The sequence below is a fragment of the Copadichromis virginalis genome, linkage group LG6 (assembly GCF_057382275.1).
Source record: "Copadichromis virginalis isolate Kocher_CV1m ecotype Utaka linkage group LG6, C_Virginalis_male_GT1.1, whole genome shotgun sequence".
NCBI classification, from domain to species: domain Eukaryota; kingdom Metazoa; phylum Chordata; class Actinopteri; order Cichliformes; family Cichlidae; genus Copadichromis; species Copadichromis virginalis.
Genome location: NC_140623.1, coordinates 33,194,190 through 33,214,148, shown reverse-complemented (window position 1 = coordinate 33,214,148; position 19,959 = coordinate 33,194,190). Strand labels below are relative to the sequence as shown.

At 39.1% G+C, this 19,959-nt stretch overlaps 1 protein-coding gene across 1 annotated transcript in view; it reads left to right on the top strand.

Moving 5' to 3' along the window:
• Positions 1-3,304: 3,304 nt before the first annotated feature.
• The window catches only part of LOC146708200 (complement C3-like), a 30,005-nt gene continuing 13,350 nt past the window's right edge, over positions 3,305-19,959 (top strand). Inside the window, exons 1-14 of the mRNA XM_085459967.1 lie at positions 3,305-3,579; positions 4,391-4,589; positions 5,891-6,053; positions 8,195-8,289; positions 8,782-8,870; positions 13,962-14,044; positions 14,841-14,928; positions 15,047-15,149; positions 15,358-15,478; positions 17,050-17,165; positions 18,879-19,025; positions 19,315-19,414; positions 19,499-19,593; positions 19,685-19,876. Coding sequence (XP_085316093.1) covers positions 3,455-3,579; positions 4,391-4,589; positions 5,891-6,053; positions 8,195-8,289; positions 8,782-8,870; positions 13,962-14,044; positions 14,841-14,928; positions 15,047-15,149; positions 15,358-15,478; positions 17,050-17,165; positions 18,879-19,025; positions 19,315-19,414; positions 19,499-19,593; positions 19,685-19,876 — 1,716 coding nt within the window. The 5' untranslated portion in view covers positions 3,305-3,454. The remainder of the gene's footprint in view (positions 3,580-4,390; positions 4,590-5,890; positions 6,054-8,194; positions 8,290-8,781; positions 8,871-13,961; positions 14,045-14,840; positions 14,929-15,046; positions 15,150-15,357; positions 15,479-17,049; positions 17,166-18,878; positions 19,026-19,314; positions 19,415-19,498; positions 19,594-19,684; positions 19,877-19,959) is intronic.

Genomic DNA, 19,959 nt, shown 5'->3' with positions numbered 1-19,959 from the left:
AATATCTACCGTTGTTAATCTCTCCAGATCAGACAGGTTTCATGAAGGGCAGGCATGGTTTTTTCAACCTGCGCAGGTTTTAAAACACATTACACATAGAGTCAACTACAGGTCCTGTAATTGCCTTATTACTCGATGCTGAGAAGGCATTTGACCGGGTGGAGTGGGATTACCTGTTTTATTCTCTAAATAAATTTGGATTTGGCCCCAACTTCATTTCATGGGTTCAGTTACTTTACTCCTCAACTTGAAGATTAACAATGGCTAACACTGAGCAGTGCTGATTTTCTAACACTGGAATATTTCTAACATTTTGAGTTATTTTCCAGTGTTAGAAAATCAGCACTGCTCAGTGTTAGCCATTGTTAATCTTCAAAACTGACTAGGTTACTTTTAAACATATAACACTGTCAAAAGTGTTAATTTAACACTCAACAGTGTTGTATTTAACACTCAGAGGTGTGGACCCATATAGACACTCTCCAGTGTTAATTTAACACTGGAGATTTTGCTGTGTATTTAAATTAAAAATCTGTCCTGTCATTTTACTGGTGAATTCAGACTGGTTGCGAGCTTTGTGCTGTACTTCAAACACAATGAGTGATGAATTGATTGTCTTGATTAAGACCCAGAACTGGGTCTGTTAATCTTTTCACTATGCCTCTGGAGTTTGTTTGTCTTCTCTGAGGTAATGTGCAGTTGTGCAAACTGAACAAAGTTTAGTAAACTTCTTGGCATCATTTTAAATACCAGATTACATTGACTTATGTTACATTGGCTGCAGCTTCTCATTACACAAGATAAAAATAAAATATAGTTAGCAATAAAGGTAGATTGACCAAGGTTTCATTAATATGTCCAATTTTTTCTTCATTCACAAACCTTCAAATACCAACTATGAGCCCTTAAATAATGTGAATCTATACATGCAATAATATATAAATGCAAAAAGAAAATATAATCCAACATTTTGCATGGATCCACAATAATCACACTGACTAAAACAGCTTTATTTTTCGTGAATTAATTCAACATCACTGGAAATGTGTAAAAGTACAGCAAGTCTACTTACAACGGAGCTCCATCAGCCACAGAAGTCAGAGAAGCAAAGGCCAGAGAGGCCAGTAGCAGCAGAGTCCTCCTCATTATCCTGATCCTTTTCTGCTACTAAAGTAAACTGTGGCCCTGCAGCAGTCTCCTCTAATCCACTAACATCCGTCCTCCTGCACTCTTACACACTTTTATCCATCATCTTCTCAAACATACACGCAAACAGGATTTCCCAGGGGCAGTTGAGAAACAGTTTGGCCCTGATAATGATCTCTTCCCTGAAGAAACAGGTGAACTGTTACGGCCATCATAACGGGTAGGACTCAAACACAGGACTCTGGCAAGTTAATTTACAGAACAAAGTTCACAAGGGCTAAGACAAAGGTTTCCCATCAGTGAAGTCCAGACTCTGAACAGACAGGAAATTCCACAGTTTCTCACCTTCATAGAGTCTTTCACAGAAAGCATGATCTCTGTCTCTCTCTCTCTCCAGTCTCCAGGCTTTTTCTGCACAACAGGTAACTAAGTCATAGGATGAAGGCAGAATCAAAACAAACAAAGGAGCCAGCCTCACTAACTGTTGTCAGTTCAACAATCCAGCACGACTGAATACAATCCACTGCAGTAGTAGCTAGAGAATAAAAGCTTGCAAACAGCTAAGCTCATTACTAATTCATTAGTATTAGCTCATTATTACTCATCACATAACTGAAGGGCAGGAAAACAGGAAATGTCTTGCCCGTAAAACACAGGGGACATGAGTGACCAGTCTTCTGCATGAGTCATTCTTACACCCATCCTCTGGTGCCAAAACAAATCAGAATATATCATTACAGCTAACATTAGCAAAAAGCTACCCTATTTATCACTATTTATGATTCCATGTAACTTATCAATTTGTTTGGGATTATGTGGAACCTTTCAGTTGCATTATTCAAAAAACAATAAAAAGGAAACAAATTGCTCCAGTGAAGTGTGCTATTGTTAGCAATCCCTATTTTCCTGAAATTCCATTATGCAAATGGTAAGATTTAAAATGCAATTTAAAAATGAACCATGTGAGTTGCTTGTACATTGGCATTTTCCCAGGTGAATGAAAGAATTGTGTCAGGAATTAGGTCCTGACTGTCATTTGTGGCCAGCTGTTCCCAGCTTTTTGTAGTCATTGGGAGGAGTGCTGAAGAGTGATCCAACCTCTGCTCAGGGACGTTAATGCCCACATGGTCAACAACCATGGGAGGGTTGGGTATGCCACCCTTTTCCAGCTGAGAAGCATGGCCTCACCCCCAAAAGGACCTGGTTGCAACAGATGGTTGCCACTTCCAGGTCCTGTTTCTGCCAGAGGTTTCTCCATGTTAGAAAAGTTGTTTTTTTTCTTTTTCTTTTTTTCTTTTCCAGCATCCCCCAGTGCTTTCTCATAAAGGATAATCTGATTTGTTGAGCTTTTCTTTACCTTTCTTTGTCTTACAGTATAAACCACCTAGAAAAAATTGTTTAACTGAATATAGGTAAAACCCATAGGAAGGAAGATTTAAAAAACAAAAACAAAAAAATGACATGACAACATTTATCATGTAGACAGCATTTTATGTTGTTTTAATACAGCAATTTGATGATGCATTATATAGACTATAGAAATATATCGCTTCATTTACAATCATCCAGGTAAGAAAAGCCCAGAAAGTTGATTCTGTTCATCTGGACGTAGCCATTCACTAACTCAAGACTTTGGGAATGTCTAGGTCCAGAACAGAATCAGCTTTCTGCAGGTACCCCACATTTAATTACTCTGCAAGTAAATGTAAGGTACTTTATTTGGAAATTATGGATATCTTACAGGAAAGGAGATACAGATTATACTTTAAGTACTACATAAGTAATTTTAAGTACACCTGTTAGAAGATTATTCTCACACACACACACACAAGTAATCTAATTTCAAGTAACCTCTGGGCCAAGTGTCAATCTTAAAGTGTTATTCCAGTTACACATTATCTCATTTGATTTTATTTCCATTGCTGAGAAAGATTTTGCATTTTAATTTTACCTTTCTTAGTTTAACATGAACAAATGATACTTGCTGTTGCAATAGAATCATATCTTTTATATGAATGATGCTGCATTAGATATTACTTTTTAAAAAAATACTGTTCACCAATTTCTGGAGATACAGCAGCTTATCAAACAGTGTTAGCTTTGGAAAAAAAGATGGTGGTTGCTGTTTAAGTCTGATAGTGTGTGTCCTGATTTTTTAAAATCAAACCATAGAGAACTCTGCTCTAGTATGCAAATGTCCATACTTTTAACATTTTCAATGATTTTTTACCTGATCTAGTAGATTAATTGGGCAAAACTGCACTGGGTCAAAGTCAAAGTGCAGAAGGAGGGCATTACGTGGATAAAAATGCTCCAGAGTTGTATGGTAAGGGCAGATATGAGATCAGGCAGGGGGACATACAGGACTTGGCTTTGGCTATTAGCCTCACTGGCCTTTTTGTCCTTAATTTTTCTGACTGATGGATCACCCATGTAAGTAGAGCTCAAGATCCAAACTCTAAGTTTACAAGAGTTTGTGATTTGAAAATGTTTGTCTGTAAAATAACAGCATGAATTTATTGTTTTTTTTTTTTATATTACTGGTGCTATTAAATATTTTCTGTAATGTTTATATGTACAACACAATATCAAATGTAGGCTCTGCACCCCTCAGACATGTCAGAGTGTTATATCATACACTAAATCTTTGATGAGAAAATTAAATTTAAATTTGGTAGTGATGAAATAATGTATTATTTAATTCATTTTAATATGCTGCTTCAGTTCCAGTCTATTTTTAAAGCTCAAATAAAAGCTGTCTTTGTCTGGGAACTCTGTCCCTACTCTTACTGATTTACTGGTTTTCCAATTGAACCTATACGAGCAAAGATTTTCAATAATTGCATTTCATCTGTTACTTCCATAATGATTAGTCTTTTAGCAGTTTCTGTTGTATAAATTAACATTCTGTTGCAAGTAACTAGACTTTTTATTACTTTTTAGATGTTTTTTATTTTTCCCGTCCCAACCATAATAAACAATAACAACAGTGATGAAATATTATATTGACTTAGTACTTAGTACCTTGGTCAAGATAATCAATGGATCACTTATTATGTGTAAAGTCCAGTTCGAAGCAGAAGAGAGTCAAACATATTGTTTAAACCAGAACTTCCCGTCAGCTTTTGGGAAAAAACAAATAAAAGTAAATCTTTGTATTTGTCAGTGGTAAACAACAGTGTGTTTGCCTGTTCTTAGAAGCAATGTTTAATTTTTTCCTCTCTGTCTCACCACTGCTCCATAGGAAGGTGATGTCTGCCCCCAACTTGTTGGGGGTAGGAACAGCACAAAACATCTTTGTGGAGTGTCAAGACTGCACTGATGAAAGCGATTTAATGGTTGAAATTAGTGTAATGAGCTATCCGACCAAATCCAAAACGCTGATATCAACATCTGTGAACCTCAACAGTGCAAATAAATTTCAGGCCTTTGGACAAATTAAGGTAATGCAGAAATATGAAAATCTATGTTACTGTTAACTGGTTTCGTTGGTAGGTAAGTCTTGTTTGGATTTGTCAGCCCTCAGTTTTTGCATAATAATAAGCAAAGTGATACAGAACAAGAGTTTAAGTTAAAGGTTAGCATATGTACACCATTAAGTTAGACACCTTACGTTTTTTTAAATGTTTCTTGTGTTGTAAGATTTGTTATAAATTTGTTTTGAATTAATCAAACTGACTTTTTCATATTAGTCTACATTCAATAATCATTGATAAAACAAAAAAAATGTTTTTAGAAATGTTAAAAATTGTATTAAAAAAACAAAGCCAGTGGTGAAGAAAAGATTAAAGCAAGTTTATATAACCATTAGCAAATCTTCCATTGTCCAGGAGCAGTTGGCTCTATAATTGAAAGTAACATGTATAAAACTACACATACTTTTTATAGTGTTTTAGCCAGACAGATTAGAAAGGAAAGTTGGTCAGGGAGGTAAACATGGACCCAGTGATCACACAAAGAGGTTTAGAAATTCCTCTGCAAAAATGGGAGAATGTGCCCAATGGAAAACCCTTTCAGTTTTCAGGAAGCAACTTTTAGAGAAGAAAATCCAAGTTTTCCAGATACATTTTCAGGTCACAGCACACACGAACAAAGATGTAATGACTCAAAAACAGAACTATTTGAGCAAAACATCAAGAGCTATGATCCATTTACACCCGGCAATGATTATCATGTGGCCAATACAGTCCAGACAGTGAAGCATGATGGTATTTGCAATTTGTTTTGGTGGAGATCTGAAATAGTAAAGGAAGGATAAACACTGCCAAATGCAGATACTTGAAGAAAACCTTATTAAAAGTACATGCCAACTGAAATTGGTCTGATGATAACCATACAGCCAAAAAAAATACTGACTGTTAATGAGTGGTCCAGCTAAAGCCTCCATTTAAAGCACATACAATCTGTGAAGGAGCCTGAAGACAGCACTTTACAGACAAATCTTCTTATCCAGGCTTCAAAAGACTTAAAGACTTAAGAGCCTGAATACTTTCAAAAATGACATATCAGATTGTTACAAATTAGGAAAGAGAATAAATAGAAAAACACTTTTTAATATTTTTATTATAAGTTTATACATTGTTGGGAAACTTTTAATTTTTCATTGAAAAATTACATTTGCAAAACTGTAAAGTGTGCAAAAAGTAGAAGTGTCCGAATAGTTTCTGAAGTGGCACTGCACTACCACCTTAACTTAATTATCTCATGTACCCTGCATTGTACTGTTTCTTCACACTGGTCCAAGATCCCCAATCAAGGCTTCAGTAGGGATCCACAAAGGAAGCAGTATGTTTACCTGCAAGCTCAGTTCCCTGATGTGAAACTGGAGAAAATTGTCCTAGTGTCCTTCCACTCTGGATACATCTTCATCCAGACGGACAAGACTCTCTACACACCCAACAGCAAAGGTAAGTTCAATACACAATGATAAAATGCTTCTGTATTTTTAGACATTCTGAATTTAAAGAGGAATTTCATAATAGAAAGAAAGTTGTTTAGTCTTAGCTCTTTATGTTGGATTGTCTTGTTATTGTTTTGTTCAAACAGTAATTTATGATAAAAGAAAGAGGTCATTGTTCAGCTTCTCCTTTATATCTTAAAAAAGGAAATCTTAAATCCTGCTCTGCATGCTTGTATCCTGGATACAGAAACAAGAAAAGTATATAAAGAGGTCTAAGTAGAGCTCAATAGATAAATGAAGGTCTGTTGAAAATAGCGGAAGTCTACAGATACCGATGGTTTTAATGTAACTGTGCTGAAAAACACTGTGGCATGTTGGGAAATGTGGCATATTACAATGCTACATAACATGGCCCAACATGCGTTGTCACATATGAGGCACACAACAACACAAATCTCTATCCTAATGAGGACATAAACAAAGTCTTTCTTTCATTCTTAAGTATTAACACAAAACCTACAGCAAAGTTTAAAATCAGACCAAAGAGCATCATACAATCATTCTAGTGTAGGAAAAAAACCTCATATCATGTCTCTGAAGCTTTGTGTTTCATTTTGAGTTTAAGGAAATTGTGTTTTAAAATATATGTATATGTTATGTTGATATAGCTGTTGTTCCTGCCAATGCTGCGCTGTTGCTTTGACTTATAGTTCTAGTGGTGAAAAAAAGACGTTCCGCTGGAAGTGAAGTTAAATGCAGGGTTACTGATACCCTTGGAAGCACAGCATTACTCTGTTTAAATGCGGAATGAAAGAGCTCACCTTTATGTTTTACTTAGAGTTACAACTAAACCTGAAAATCTGGCGCCTCCCTGTGGCTCACATGGCAAACTACAATGTGTACAATCAACCCCCTTTGTAGTGTTGGGGATTTCTAAAAGCATTTTTTTTTACTTTATTGCAATATTAAATTACTTGCTCTACTTGTTACTAGTGCTGTGTAATACTGCAGAGTCTGATAAAATAAATACAGGGCCTGTATTGCCAATACTGATAACCAATACTTTTAATATAAAGGCAATTTATGTATAGGGAAGGGCAGTGTGTCATTTTGCATGAGATGAATCATTGTCAGTTTACAAATTCTTAACACATTTTAATGACCACTAAATCACTGTGATTTTTAACACACACACACACACACACACACACACACACACAGAGAGATTATGTTAGAGTTTGTATTGTTGATTGTCATTTATGCTTACAAATATTTAACCATGGATGCTTAGAGGTGTATAATTAATTGTGTAGTGATAAGTTGGGTGATCTTTAACAGGCTACAGAGGCTTGGTGTGTATTCCACACTAGAATGCACACCTACATCCTGGGAGCATGGGAAAGTTCGTACCTTGTTTAATTGTTTTATGGTAGGATTAACGTAGTTACGTCTGTTCTAGTCTAAGTGCTTTTTGTGTATAAATGAACTGCTGGACTTCCTCACGGTGTTATCTAGGATGAGGGGGGGTCTACCCTCTTCCTGACCAAGGATGTTTGCTTGTGTGCTTTTATGACCATTTGATCAGCAGTACACACACACACACACACACACACACACACACACACACACTTCAACTTGTCATGTTTTTTTGGAGACCTCTATTGTAACTGCGCTTGTCTCTAAAGGACTTTTTAGGTCAACTTCAGGTGCTGAAATGTGCTATAGGCTATAAATAAAAGACATTGAAGAGTCAGAACACACATATTTGAGGCATATTTTTTCATTTTCAAAAAATATTTAATCTAACAAGATTCAGTGAGCTACATATAGAACTTAGAAGATAGAAACAAAGTGTTGATCCTATCATGCTAGTATCAATCCAATGCCAATACCAGTGATATTCAATTGATATTTAAAATGATCTGCCCACCTTTAATTTTTACTTCACTTTAAAATACTACATAACATGGTTATAGATGCATTGTCACATAGGCACACACTGACACAAAGCTCTATCCTGATCAGGACGTAAACATACAATTCTTTGTTACTTTGTAACACGTTACATACACTACTGTTACAAGCAGCTGAAAAAGCCAAACAGTCACAGAGCTAAATGTAGAATAACATGAATAACCTTTCTCTCAGTTCATTACAGGTTATTTGCACTGACCCCTAACATGGAACCAGTGGAGCGGGACAATTCCACCATAAGTGATACCTCTGTTGCCATTCAGTTTGTGGTATTGCTTTTGTTTTATTCTTTTATTTAATAATGAATGTGATATTGTAGAACTTTATTTTTAGATGAAGGCAAGTTGTCATTGTTTTATAGAGGATAAACCACTACCATCAGTCTGCACCAAGCAATAAACTAACTAGCAGACAGACTAGAATTTGACTATATGGATTAATTTGGGATGGGTATTAAAATGTGTTATTTGATTGAATTTTGAGGTCATTTGGTTGAAGAATTCATTGTCATATTACATGTTCTGTTGCTTTTCATATTTAGGTAGTATGAAGGCAGTATGACTGAGATTGATGGCTTGAGCTTATGGAGTCTTAATAGACTCTTAATATAACTTAATATGCCATGAAAACATTAAGTGTATAGAATAAATAATACAACAACAGTATGACAGAAGAGATGAAGGAGCTAGATTTTTTTTTTTTGTAAATCAAAGTATAAAACTTTTTTTTTTTTTTGGTTTTTATTTTGTTTTCTTTTTTAGAACCCTGAAGGCATCATTTTCCCACTCGATACAGTTTCTGTGAAATCAGGAATCCACTCTGGACATTTTCAACTTAATGAAATTGTCAGGTATATATTTTTTAATTCCATGCTTTGTTGTTTTGTTTTTGTTTTTTTTGGAGGGGTGGGGGTGGGGGGTGGGGGGGTTGGGTTTCTTGTATGTTACTTTTACATATATGGAATAACTGAGACACAGTGATAAGTAGAGTTTTAACATGCTTATATTTAGTACTTATTAGAATGCTAATATTTGCAAGTTGCACATGTTAAGCACCTGTACCATCGTCTCTGTGTTTATTACAACGGAATTTATTATTGAGAATGTGCGCGGTTTTGCAGGCAGCTGATCCATTTACATTTCCTAGATACTTGATGTGAGAAAGGGGTATTCTGCATCAAAGAAGTGGACAGAGCAGTAGTAGTTTCACATTATATGTGAATGATTTTATAAAGAATTAACTAAACATCACAGAGTAATTTTATTGGCAGTATGCCATGCATTTAATGCCCCTTAAAACATTTTTGTCTTGCGTTTTCATCACAAAAAGGTGTTCGTGTCTGGCAGTAAGATGTTCCCTATTTTGCTGAAAAAGGTGTGCATAGGATTTTATCCAAGCTTGTTGTGATGTCACTAAAGCAGACATTAAAGTAGACATTAAAAGATAAACAAAGGAAACTTTCAGCAAATACAGTAAATGTGGAATCTGCTTAACACACAAAACCTGGCAAACACACTTACAATTATTCATAAACATCAGCATTTCAACATATGGGTCAAAGGAGCTTGCAAAGAAAAGCGTCTGGACTTCTTTAAGTTGCTTGAAGACGTTTCACCTCTCATCCGAGAAGCTTCTTCAGTTCTAAGGTCAAATGGTGGAGAGTCCCAGATATAAACCTAGTGGGAGTATCCCCCCACAGAGGGACAAAAGGACCCCCTGATGATCCTCTAATCGCCTGAGCCAAGGTGTGAAACTGGGCGTGGGTCCCAATCAGCCAGAGTTTCGGGTGTGTTCATTGTGAAACCTGGCCCCACCTTATCATGCGAATTCCTGAGGTCAGATGGCCCAGGATGTGAGTGGGCGTTAAGGCGTCTGGGAAGGGATCTCAAAACTGGATTATAGATGGCAGAGAGTTGGTGTCGTAAACCCCCACCTCTGTTCAAAGATGGTCGCTCACAGTGGACATAGATGGCTTCTTTCACTCCTCTTTCAAACCATCTGTCCTCTCTGTCCAAAATGTGAACATTGGCATCCTCGAAAGAGTGTCCTTTATCCTTAAGATGCAGGTGGACTGCTGAGTCTTGTCCTGTGGAGGTGGCTCTTCTGTGTTGTGCCATGCGCTTGTGAAGTGGCTGTTTGGTCTCTCCAATGTAGAGGTCTGAGCATTCCTCGCTGCACTGTACAGCATACACCACATTGTTAAGTTTGTGTTTTGGCGTTTTGTCTTTCGGGTGAACCAGTTTCTGTCTGAGCGTGTTGCTGGGTCTGAAATACACTGGGATGTCATGCTTGGAGAAAACTCTCCTGAGTTTCTCTGATACACCGGCTACATAGGGGATAACAATGTTGTTGCGTCTGTCCTTCTTATCCTCCCTCGCTGGTGTCTGGTCTTCTTTTCTGTGCCTCTTTGCTGACTTTAAGAACGCCCATTTAGGATAGCCGCACGTTTTGAGTGCTTCCTTTACATGTGTGTGTTCCTTCTTTTTTCCTTCAGGCTTAGAGGGAACATGTTCTGCCCGGTGGTGTAGGGTCCTAATTACTCCAAGTTTGTGTTCCAAAGGGTGATGGGAGTCAAAGAGGAGGTACTGGTCCGTGTGTGTGGGCTTCCGGTAAACTTCGATGTTGAGTTTGCCGTTCTCTTCAATGTGCACGGCGCAGTCCAGGAAAGGCAAACAGTTGTCCTTTGTGTCTTCCCTGGTGAACTTGATGTTTTTATCCACAGCGTTAATGTGCGCAGTGAAGGATTCCACTTCTTGTGTCTTGATTTTGACCCAGGTGTCGTCCACATATCTGTACCAGTGGCTGGGTACTCTTCCTTTGAAAGAGCCAAGAGCCTTCCTTTCCACTTCCTCCATGTAAAGGTTGGCTACAATAGGTGACACGGGGGAGCCCATGGCACAGCCATGTTTTTGTCTGTAAAAGCCTTCGTTGTACTTGAAATATGTAGTGGTGAGGCAGAGGTCTAACAGTGTGCAGATCTGATCGGGTGTGAAGTTGGTCCTGTCCTCCAAGGAGCTGTCTTCTTGTAGTCGTTTTCTGACAGTCTCCACGGCCTCCGTGGTGGGTATGCAAGTGAAAAGAGAGACTACATCAAAGGACACCATGGTTTCATCTGGATCCAGGGTAAGTTTCTGGACCTTGTCGGTGAAGTCGGTGGAGTTCTTGATGTGGTGTGGGGTGTTCCCCCCGAGAGGCGCAAGGATGGTAGCAAGGTGTTTAGCAATGTTTCTTTTTGTAGCTGCTTGTGGGGTCTCGCTTTAGGGCTTCGTAGGTATTGTTGTCACTGAGGAGAGTAGTGATCTTTGTATGGTAATCTGTAGTGTTTAGGACCACGGTGCATCTTCCCTTATCAGCTGGTAAAACAGTGATGTTGTGGTCTTTGCTCAGGGAAGCGACGGCCTTCTTTTCCTGTATTGTGAGGTTGGATGGAGGGACTTTGGCACTGGAGAGCGTGGCTGAGACTTTCATCCTGATTTGCTCTGCTTCTGTCTGTGATAATTTATTAATCCGTATGGCAGATTCTGTGGCTGTGATGAGGTCCACTATGGGCAACTGTTGTGGAGAAATGGCAAAATTGAGTCCTTTGGCTAATACTCTCTTTTCAGGTTCTGTGAGAATCCTGTCTGAAAAGTTCTTAACCCATTTCTCCTGACTGGCATCAGGTGTGTTTTCTTCTCTGGGTTGTGTAGGTTCAGGATGAGGAGTGTGTGTTTTTGAAAGCAAGGTGTGAAATTTCCTGCGTTGTCTTTCTTTTCCTTTAGAGTGTTGGGCCCGCTGAGCCCAACACTAAGCCCACAAAAAAGTTATAGCTTGCCTTCAAGACTTTGAAAAGGACAAAATAATGACCGCCTTACATATCACCGCCTTTACCCAGGGGATGCCATACCCTGCATCTATGGACTTCCTAAGATCCACAAGGAAGCTGTCCCACTCAGACCCATAGTCAGTAGCATAAACTCAGCCACTTACAACATTGCTAAACACCTTGCTACCATCCTTGCGCCTCTCGGGGGGAACACCCCACACCACATCAAGAACTCCTCCGACTTCACCGACAAGGTCCAGAAACTTACCCTGGATCCAGATGAAACCATGGTGTCCTTTGATGTAGTCTCTCTTTTCACTTGCATACCCACCACGGAGGCCGTGGAGACTGTCAGAAAACGACTACAAGAAGACAGCTCCTTGGAGGACAGGACCAACTTCACACCCGATCAGATCTGCACACTGTTAGACCTCTGCCTCACCACTACATATTTCAAGTACAACGAAGGCTTTTACAGACAAAAACATGGCTGTGCCATGGGCTCCCCCGTGTCACCTATTGTAGCCAACCTTTACATGGAGGAAGTGGAAAGGAAGGCTCTTGGCTCTTTCAAAGGAAGAGTACCCAGCCACTGGTACAGATATGTGGACGACACCTGGGTCAAAATCAAGACACAAGAAGTGGAATCCTTCACTGCGCACATTAACGCTGTGGATAAAAACATCAAGTTCACCAGGGAAGACACAAAGGACAACTGTTTGCCTTTCCTGGACTGCGCCGTGCACATTGAAGAGAACGGCAAACTCAACATCGAAGTTTACCGGAAGCCCACACACACGGACCAGTACCTCCTCTTTGACTCCCATCACCCTTTGGAACACAAACTTGGAGTAATTAGGACCCTACACCACCGGGCAGAACATGTTCCCTCTAAGCCTGAAGGAAAAAAGAAGGAACACACACATGTAAAGGAAGCACTCAAAACGTGCGGCTATCCTAAATGGGCGTTCTTAAAGTCAGCAAAGAGGCACAGAAAAGAAGACCAGACACCAGCGAGGGAGGACAGACGCAACAACATTGTTATCCCCTATGTAGCTGGTGTATCAGAGAAACTCAGGAGAGTTTTCTCCAAGCATGACATCCCAGTGTATTTCAGACCCAGCAACACGCTGGAAACTGGTTCACCTGAAAGACAAAACGCCAAAACACAAACTTAACAATGTGGTGTATGCTGTACAGTGCAGCGAGGAATGCTCAGACCTCTACATTGGAGAGACCAAACAGCCACTCCACAAGCGCATGGCACAACACAGAAGAGCCACCTCCACAGGACAAGACTCAGCAGTCCACCTGCATCTTAAGGATAAAGGACACTCTTTCGAGGATGCCAATGTTCACATTTTGGACAGAGAGGACAGATGGTTCGAAAGAGGAGTGAAAGAAGCCATCTATGTCCACTGTGAGCGACCATCTTTGAACAGAGGCGGGGGTTTACGACACCAACTCTCTGCCATCTATAATCCAGTTTTGAGATCCCTTCCCAGACGCCTTAACGCCCACTCACATCCTGGGCCATCTGACCTCAGGAATTCGCATGATAAGGTGGGGCCAGGTTTCACAATGAACACACCCGAAACTCTGGCTGATTGGGACCCACGCCCAGTTTCACACCTTGGCTCAGGCGATTAGAGGATCATCAGGGGGTCCTTTTGTCCCTCTGTGGGGGGATACTCCCACTAGGTTTATATCTGGGACTCTCCACCATTTGACCTTAGAACTGAAGAAGCTTCTCGGATGAGAGGTGAAACGTCTTCAAGCAACTTAAAGAAGTCCAGACGCTTTTCTTTGCAAGCTCCTTTGACTACGATGACTGAGAACCTTCACAGACATTTCAACATATGCATGTTAGCATTTATGTTACTCATCTAAAAGCATCACCATGTCTCAGTTAAAAACAAAAATATGCCAAACTACACACACATCATTCTGGATATTTAAGCACTATGAGTGTATTAAATTGGGGATTCAGCTCTGCACATTTAAATTGGATGAGTCTTTAGGGAATTGAGAAAACCAAAACAGCAACAGAATTAGCCACTGAAACATGCCATTGTCCTGAAAGACATCCTTCACATGTCAGTCTGACTCTATGTACATGTGTTTGTCTTTTGAAAGCACTGGACTGTGGAAAGTGATGGCGAGTTTCCAGAGTAAACCACAGTTGAGCTATTCTGCAGAATTTGAGGTCAAGGACTATGGTGAGCTATCTCATGGGCATTTTCATCATAGACTGCATTTAAAAGATGGATGTAGGTATCATGCCACCGCCTTGTGAAGCTCTGTTTCTGAAGTCTCTAAGCATTTTTGGCTGTCACCATATTAGTAGCACACTCTTGCTTATTAACTAATATGGAGCATCATTTGCAATGTAAAGATTACGTTGTCATGAAATCGCTGTGTGCCAAGCAGGATTTGGGACCCAAAAAGGCAGGAAACAAATTCAAAATTACCTTTAATGCTTTACTTTAAACGGAATGAAAAAGTCCAACACAGTAGCAGTAGTGGGAGCAAAGAAACTAAAAATGTGGAAACAGAGCTGGAAGACATGAGGAAGGACACAACAAAGGACAATGGGAGATGAGGATGGGAGAGGAAACCAGTGGGAACACAAGTGAGGTTAACTAAAATTAGAGAACATCAACTTGACACAACTAAACAGTGGAACAAAAAATACAGAAATACAGAGACTAGGCTGAAGGACCAAAACACATAAATGAAACTAGGACAGAATGGATCAGAAAAGGGAATTAACTCACCTAACAAACAAAAAAAATTAGAAGCACAAGAAAATAATACCATACCCACCGAAACATAAACAAACAAAACAGATTTTTTTTTCTTACTTGCTACAAAGAATGCAGGTTTAAGGCTTCTCCCCATTTTCTGGACTCACTTTTCAGGCCCAGGGGTTAAATCCACTTTAGATATAACCTGTACAACAATACTTTTACCCTCTTTACTTTATCTTCACCATACAGTAAAATGTCATTTCAGTGCTGCCCAATTTCGAGGTCAAGCTGACGCGTGAAAATCCTTTCTTCTATGTGGACAGTGATGAGCTCACCATCAACATCAAAGCTACGTATGTAAAATGTTTTTTAGATTTTAGATTGTTTTTTTATGTTTTTTTTATGTTTTTATTTTAATCATACCCATTTGTTGGCCTCGTGAGCTTATTAATTACTTTCTTGTGGCTTTAGCTATCTGTTTGGTGAAGAGGTGGATGGGTCAGCTTTTGGGGTATTTGGAGTTTTGCATCAGGACCAAAAGACAAATTTTCAGGCCTCGCTTCAGAAAGTGTCGGTACATGCTCACACATTTGTTCATCACTTTTGTGTGCCATCACTTCATCTTTATTATTGTGTCTTTCTGTCGCACACATTTTTCTTTTACGCACATGTATTAAAACACATGCAAAGAATGGAACAAATGTTTTCTGTTTGGGTCTAAGCTGCAATATTTTCATCCAGATGAAATAAAGCACTAACATTATGTGTGTTATGTGTTGTAGATTGAGAATGGTGTAGGAACAGTCACGCTGAAGAAAGAGCACATCAAACAGACCTTTGAAAACATCTCCAGCCTGGTGGGGAGCTCCATATTTGCAGCTGTCAATGTGCTGACAGACAGCGGTAAGAAATGGTAAAAGAGAGCATGTGAGTGTAATTAAAAATATCAAAGGTGAATGTTAATTATAGTAGTACACCTATAGCTAACACAAGCATTAATGGGTGTGTAAATAGCTGTGTTACTGAAATACTCTCAATAAGATGAAATACACCCACCAGCCACCTTGTTGGGTGCAACTGTTTGACTGCTTGTTAATGTCAATCCCCAATCAGCCAACAACATGCCAGTTACTCAATATTGGTCTATAGACATGATCAAGATGACCTTCTGAAATTCAAACCAAGCATCAGAATGAGAGAGATGGATGTTTTGATTGACAAACTGGTCTGAGGATTGCATAAACTGCTGATATTTTCACACATAACCAAAAAATAGGAAATATCCCGTGAGCAGTCATTCTCTGTGCAAAAAGCTACACAGTAAACTATATAACTATGTAACTGTGTTTGGAGTTCTGGTGTTCTCTGGCAATTATCTCAGAATAATGTATGTGAGCCATCTCAAGGTCTTTTTGAAGGGCTCTGGCAGTGTTTCTCTCTGCACAGAGGAGCAGATATCAGCCCGGCTGTTCAGTTAATGCCCTTCCTAGTCCTGTCCAGCTCTCGTTGTGTCTTCTTTTCCACCTCATTTCTTGATATATCCTCTGTAATATTAAGACTATGTTGGGAGACACCGCAAACCTTACCTAACTTCCTGTGCAACCTGAATACATTTCAGTAACAGTCTAATGCCAGTAGTGACAAGCACACTAGCAAAAAGCAACCATCTGTGTCTGTGTCTATATGTCTATAGTCCGATATTGTCTTTTGGGCAGTGTCTTCTTGTTGCCTTTTCAGTGTTCCTGTTGTTGCTTTCATTTGGATCAAAAAAGATAAGATTCATATACAATGATTTATGCTTTCTAACTTGATAGACTTATATGCCTGAAGTTTAACTGGCCTTGTCTTATGTTCCCTTAACATTTTTGATCTGTGTATTGTAAAACAAATCCTACATGTAAATTTTAAAAAGTTACTAATTATTAATTATATTAATTAATTACATTGTTAGATTATTAAAGTCCCCTGTTCAGCCAAATTAACTCTTGATATTATTATCTTTATAAATTTAAACACGGTTTTGGTAAATATTTAATAATGCCTGTACAATCAGTTCTCAGTTCTCCACTCTCTCTCTCACACACACACACACACACACACACACACACACACACATAGAAAAACACAGAACAGGGAGAGAGACAACCATGTGGAAAACACAACAGAGGACAGACGGAGACTTGTCCTGTGTGTGAAATTTCGCTTCCATTTTATTGGGATTAATTGGGATCATAGCATTCATGGCGCAATATTAAATGTAGTCCTTATATTGTATTTATGTTGTGCTATTAATATACTGAGAGCCAACAACTTAAAATGCATCTAAGTTGCTTTTGAAATACTGCACCAAAAACATGTACATTTAACTTTCTATATTACCGTTTCCCTGAAATCTTTGCTTGTCTGTTTTTATTGTGTTTTAAAGTGCTAATAATCCTTTTTAATTCATATATTTAATGGAATTGTTTGTACAGGAAGTGAAATGGCAGAGGCAGAGCTGACAGGTATTCAGATTGTTACATCACCTTACACCATCCACTTCAAGAAAACGTCCAGATATTTCAAACCAGGAATGTCCTTCGATGTTGCGGTAATGTGAATTACCTTTATTTGCATGTTTGTAAAAATAAAACTATGGTTAGATGATCTGAGATACATAAATAGTCACTTTAGAAATGACCACTGGATGGCATTGTCACAGTCTGGCAGAGGGAGACGGTATGGATTGACGAAAAGGACCCATAACGCAGACTCCACGGAACAGGGAACAAAACTTAAATATTAACAAAAAGCGAGCCGTTTAATGGGGCAGGCAAAAAAGGTACAAACAAAGGGCAAAGAAAACTGAAGCAAAACTAACATTAACGTAAACTGGGTGAACTAAAAACAAACATGAAAAAACCCTCAACATGAAACTTGGCCTGGATGGAACAATACATGAAACATGGAAACATGACGTGAACAACAGACAACCTGACAAAGAATGAGCAGAAACACACAGGCTAAATACACACAAGGGTGATTAGGGGAAGTGGAAACTCATGGGGAAAAAGCTGACTACACTGACGTAGGACATGGACCTTCAAAATAATTTTTATTTTATTTTTTTGTTGTTCTCCCCATGAAAAGAAAACAACAAAAAATAAACATGAAACAACATCGTAAAATTGCCACTACCAGGATCGTGACAGAGCCCCCCCTTCAAGGGCGGATTCCAGACACCCTAAACTAGGGATGCACCGATACCACTTTTTTGGAAATGAGTACAAGTACTTGCATTTCAGTACTCGCCGATACAGATACCGAGTACTTAATAAAAACATGATTTAAATTTGCAGGTAACAGCTTTAGTCCTATAATTTAACAAAAAACAAACAAACAAGGGACTAGTTTGGAATTAAGAACATTTATTTAAAATGAAAAGTTCCTCAAAGGGGGCGAGGATGGCAACATTCGTCTCCATAAGAGCCCATTGGTGAGCGGTGAGATAGTCAGGGAGTTCGTGCACTCGCTTTTGCTCAATGAGGGACTGGAGCATGTAATACGTGCTGTTCCAGCGCGTCTGTACGTCCTGCTGCAGTCTCTTTATTGGCTGGTTGAGCCTGAATGTCCTCGAGGCGGGAGTAGGCTAAGGCGGAATGTTTAAAATGCCCAACTATTTTCCGTCCCACTGCTATAGCATCAGCTATGCTCCTCTGTGCTAATAAGCGTGGGTAAACTCTTTGTACTTGTTGTTGTGTTGGGATTTTAGGTGCTTGATTAAATTGCTTGTGTTAAATGCGCTACCTTTAGAGCCTCCTCTGGACAATTTCGCTGAGCACAATTTGCAGTCCGCCTTTGTTTTCGCGTCTTCGTTCACTTTGAAATAGTTCCACACAGCTGATATGTCTCGCCTCGCTTTCTCCCCGCTCTGAGCTGCAGCCGGGGCCTGGGGACGGGCACTCGGGGCCTGGGGGCGGGCACTCGGCGCCTGTGATTAACCCCTTACATGCCGCTCAAACATAGACAGCTCTCAGACCGTGGTATTGGGGGACTTTTAACGAGTACTTTAGAAAATGTGGTATCGAGGCCGATACCCGATACCGGTATCGGTATCGGTGCATCCCTACCCTAAACCATGAAAAGAGAAAGAACAAGAAAATAAACATGAAAGAAAATCGTAAAATCGCCACTACCAAGATTGTGACAGGCATTGTGAAAAATGTGAATATTTGCTTTGACAGCGTTGACGGAGAAGTATAAAGATGGTCAAAAGGAGTAGATAAAATGATAAAAATCATTGTTGTTTTGCTTTGTTTTGCAGATTGAGGTTTTGAATCCTGATGGCTCTCCTGCACAAGGTGTTGCAGTGATGATTGACCCAGGTGATGTCCAAGGCTTTACCGCAGCTAATGGCATGGCGAGGCTTACTATCAATACAGTCAATAATCCTCAACCAATGAAAATCATAGTAAGTCATAAAACCTAATAGTTTTCAGTTGTTAGATAAGCTTATCTGATATGCAAGAATCTTCAAATCCCCAGTGGGAGAAATTTTTAAAGATACTATTAGGTTAATTGTCTCATAATTATTATTCTGTATATATTTAGTTGTTACTGAATACTGGCTTTGATATAATTAAATTCAACTTTGCACATAAAGCAATGTTGTACTGTACATGGGTCACCTCTATATGCAGGCTGAATGAAAGTGAGAGCGAAGTCAATTACTTTATTAGCTTACGTGTGCTTTATTGTAGGCAAAGACCAACGATGTTAAAATTTCACCTGAAAGGCAAGCGTCAGCCACCATGACTGCTCTCCCATATGCCTCTCAGAGCAACTGTTACATTCACATAGGTATGTACTGAAATAACATTAGAGAGGTAGTGACATCCAAAAATAAATAAATTCTTAAGTCAAATTTTTTTAATGTTTTTAAAGGGGTGGATACAGCTGAAGTAAAAAACAGGCAAAACATGAAGATCAACATTCACCTCAGTGGGCAGCAAAATGTTCAAAATGACATAACGTACTTGGTGAGATACATATTTACTTACACAACAAACGTACATAGTAGACTGTACATACATACGAGATAAGTGTTGATGTTCAGTTTCTTATCTCTAGATACTTAGCAGAGGTCAGCTCGTGAAATATGGCCGTTACAGAACAAGTGGTCAAATAATGATATCCTTAATCATCACTGTTACCAAAGACTTGCTGCCATCTTTCCGCATCATCGCCTATTATCATCCAAATGATAACGAAGTTGTGTCAGACTCTGTCTGGGTGGATGTAGAAGACTCCTGCATGGGTTCGGTGAGACGCATAATAATGATGTAGCAATTTAAGTGGGAAAATTACACACCTGCGCACCACAGTTAAAGTTAGTATATTTCCCA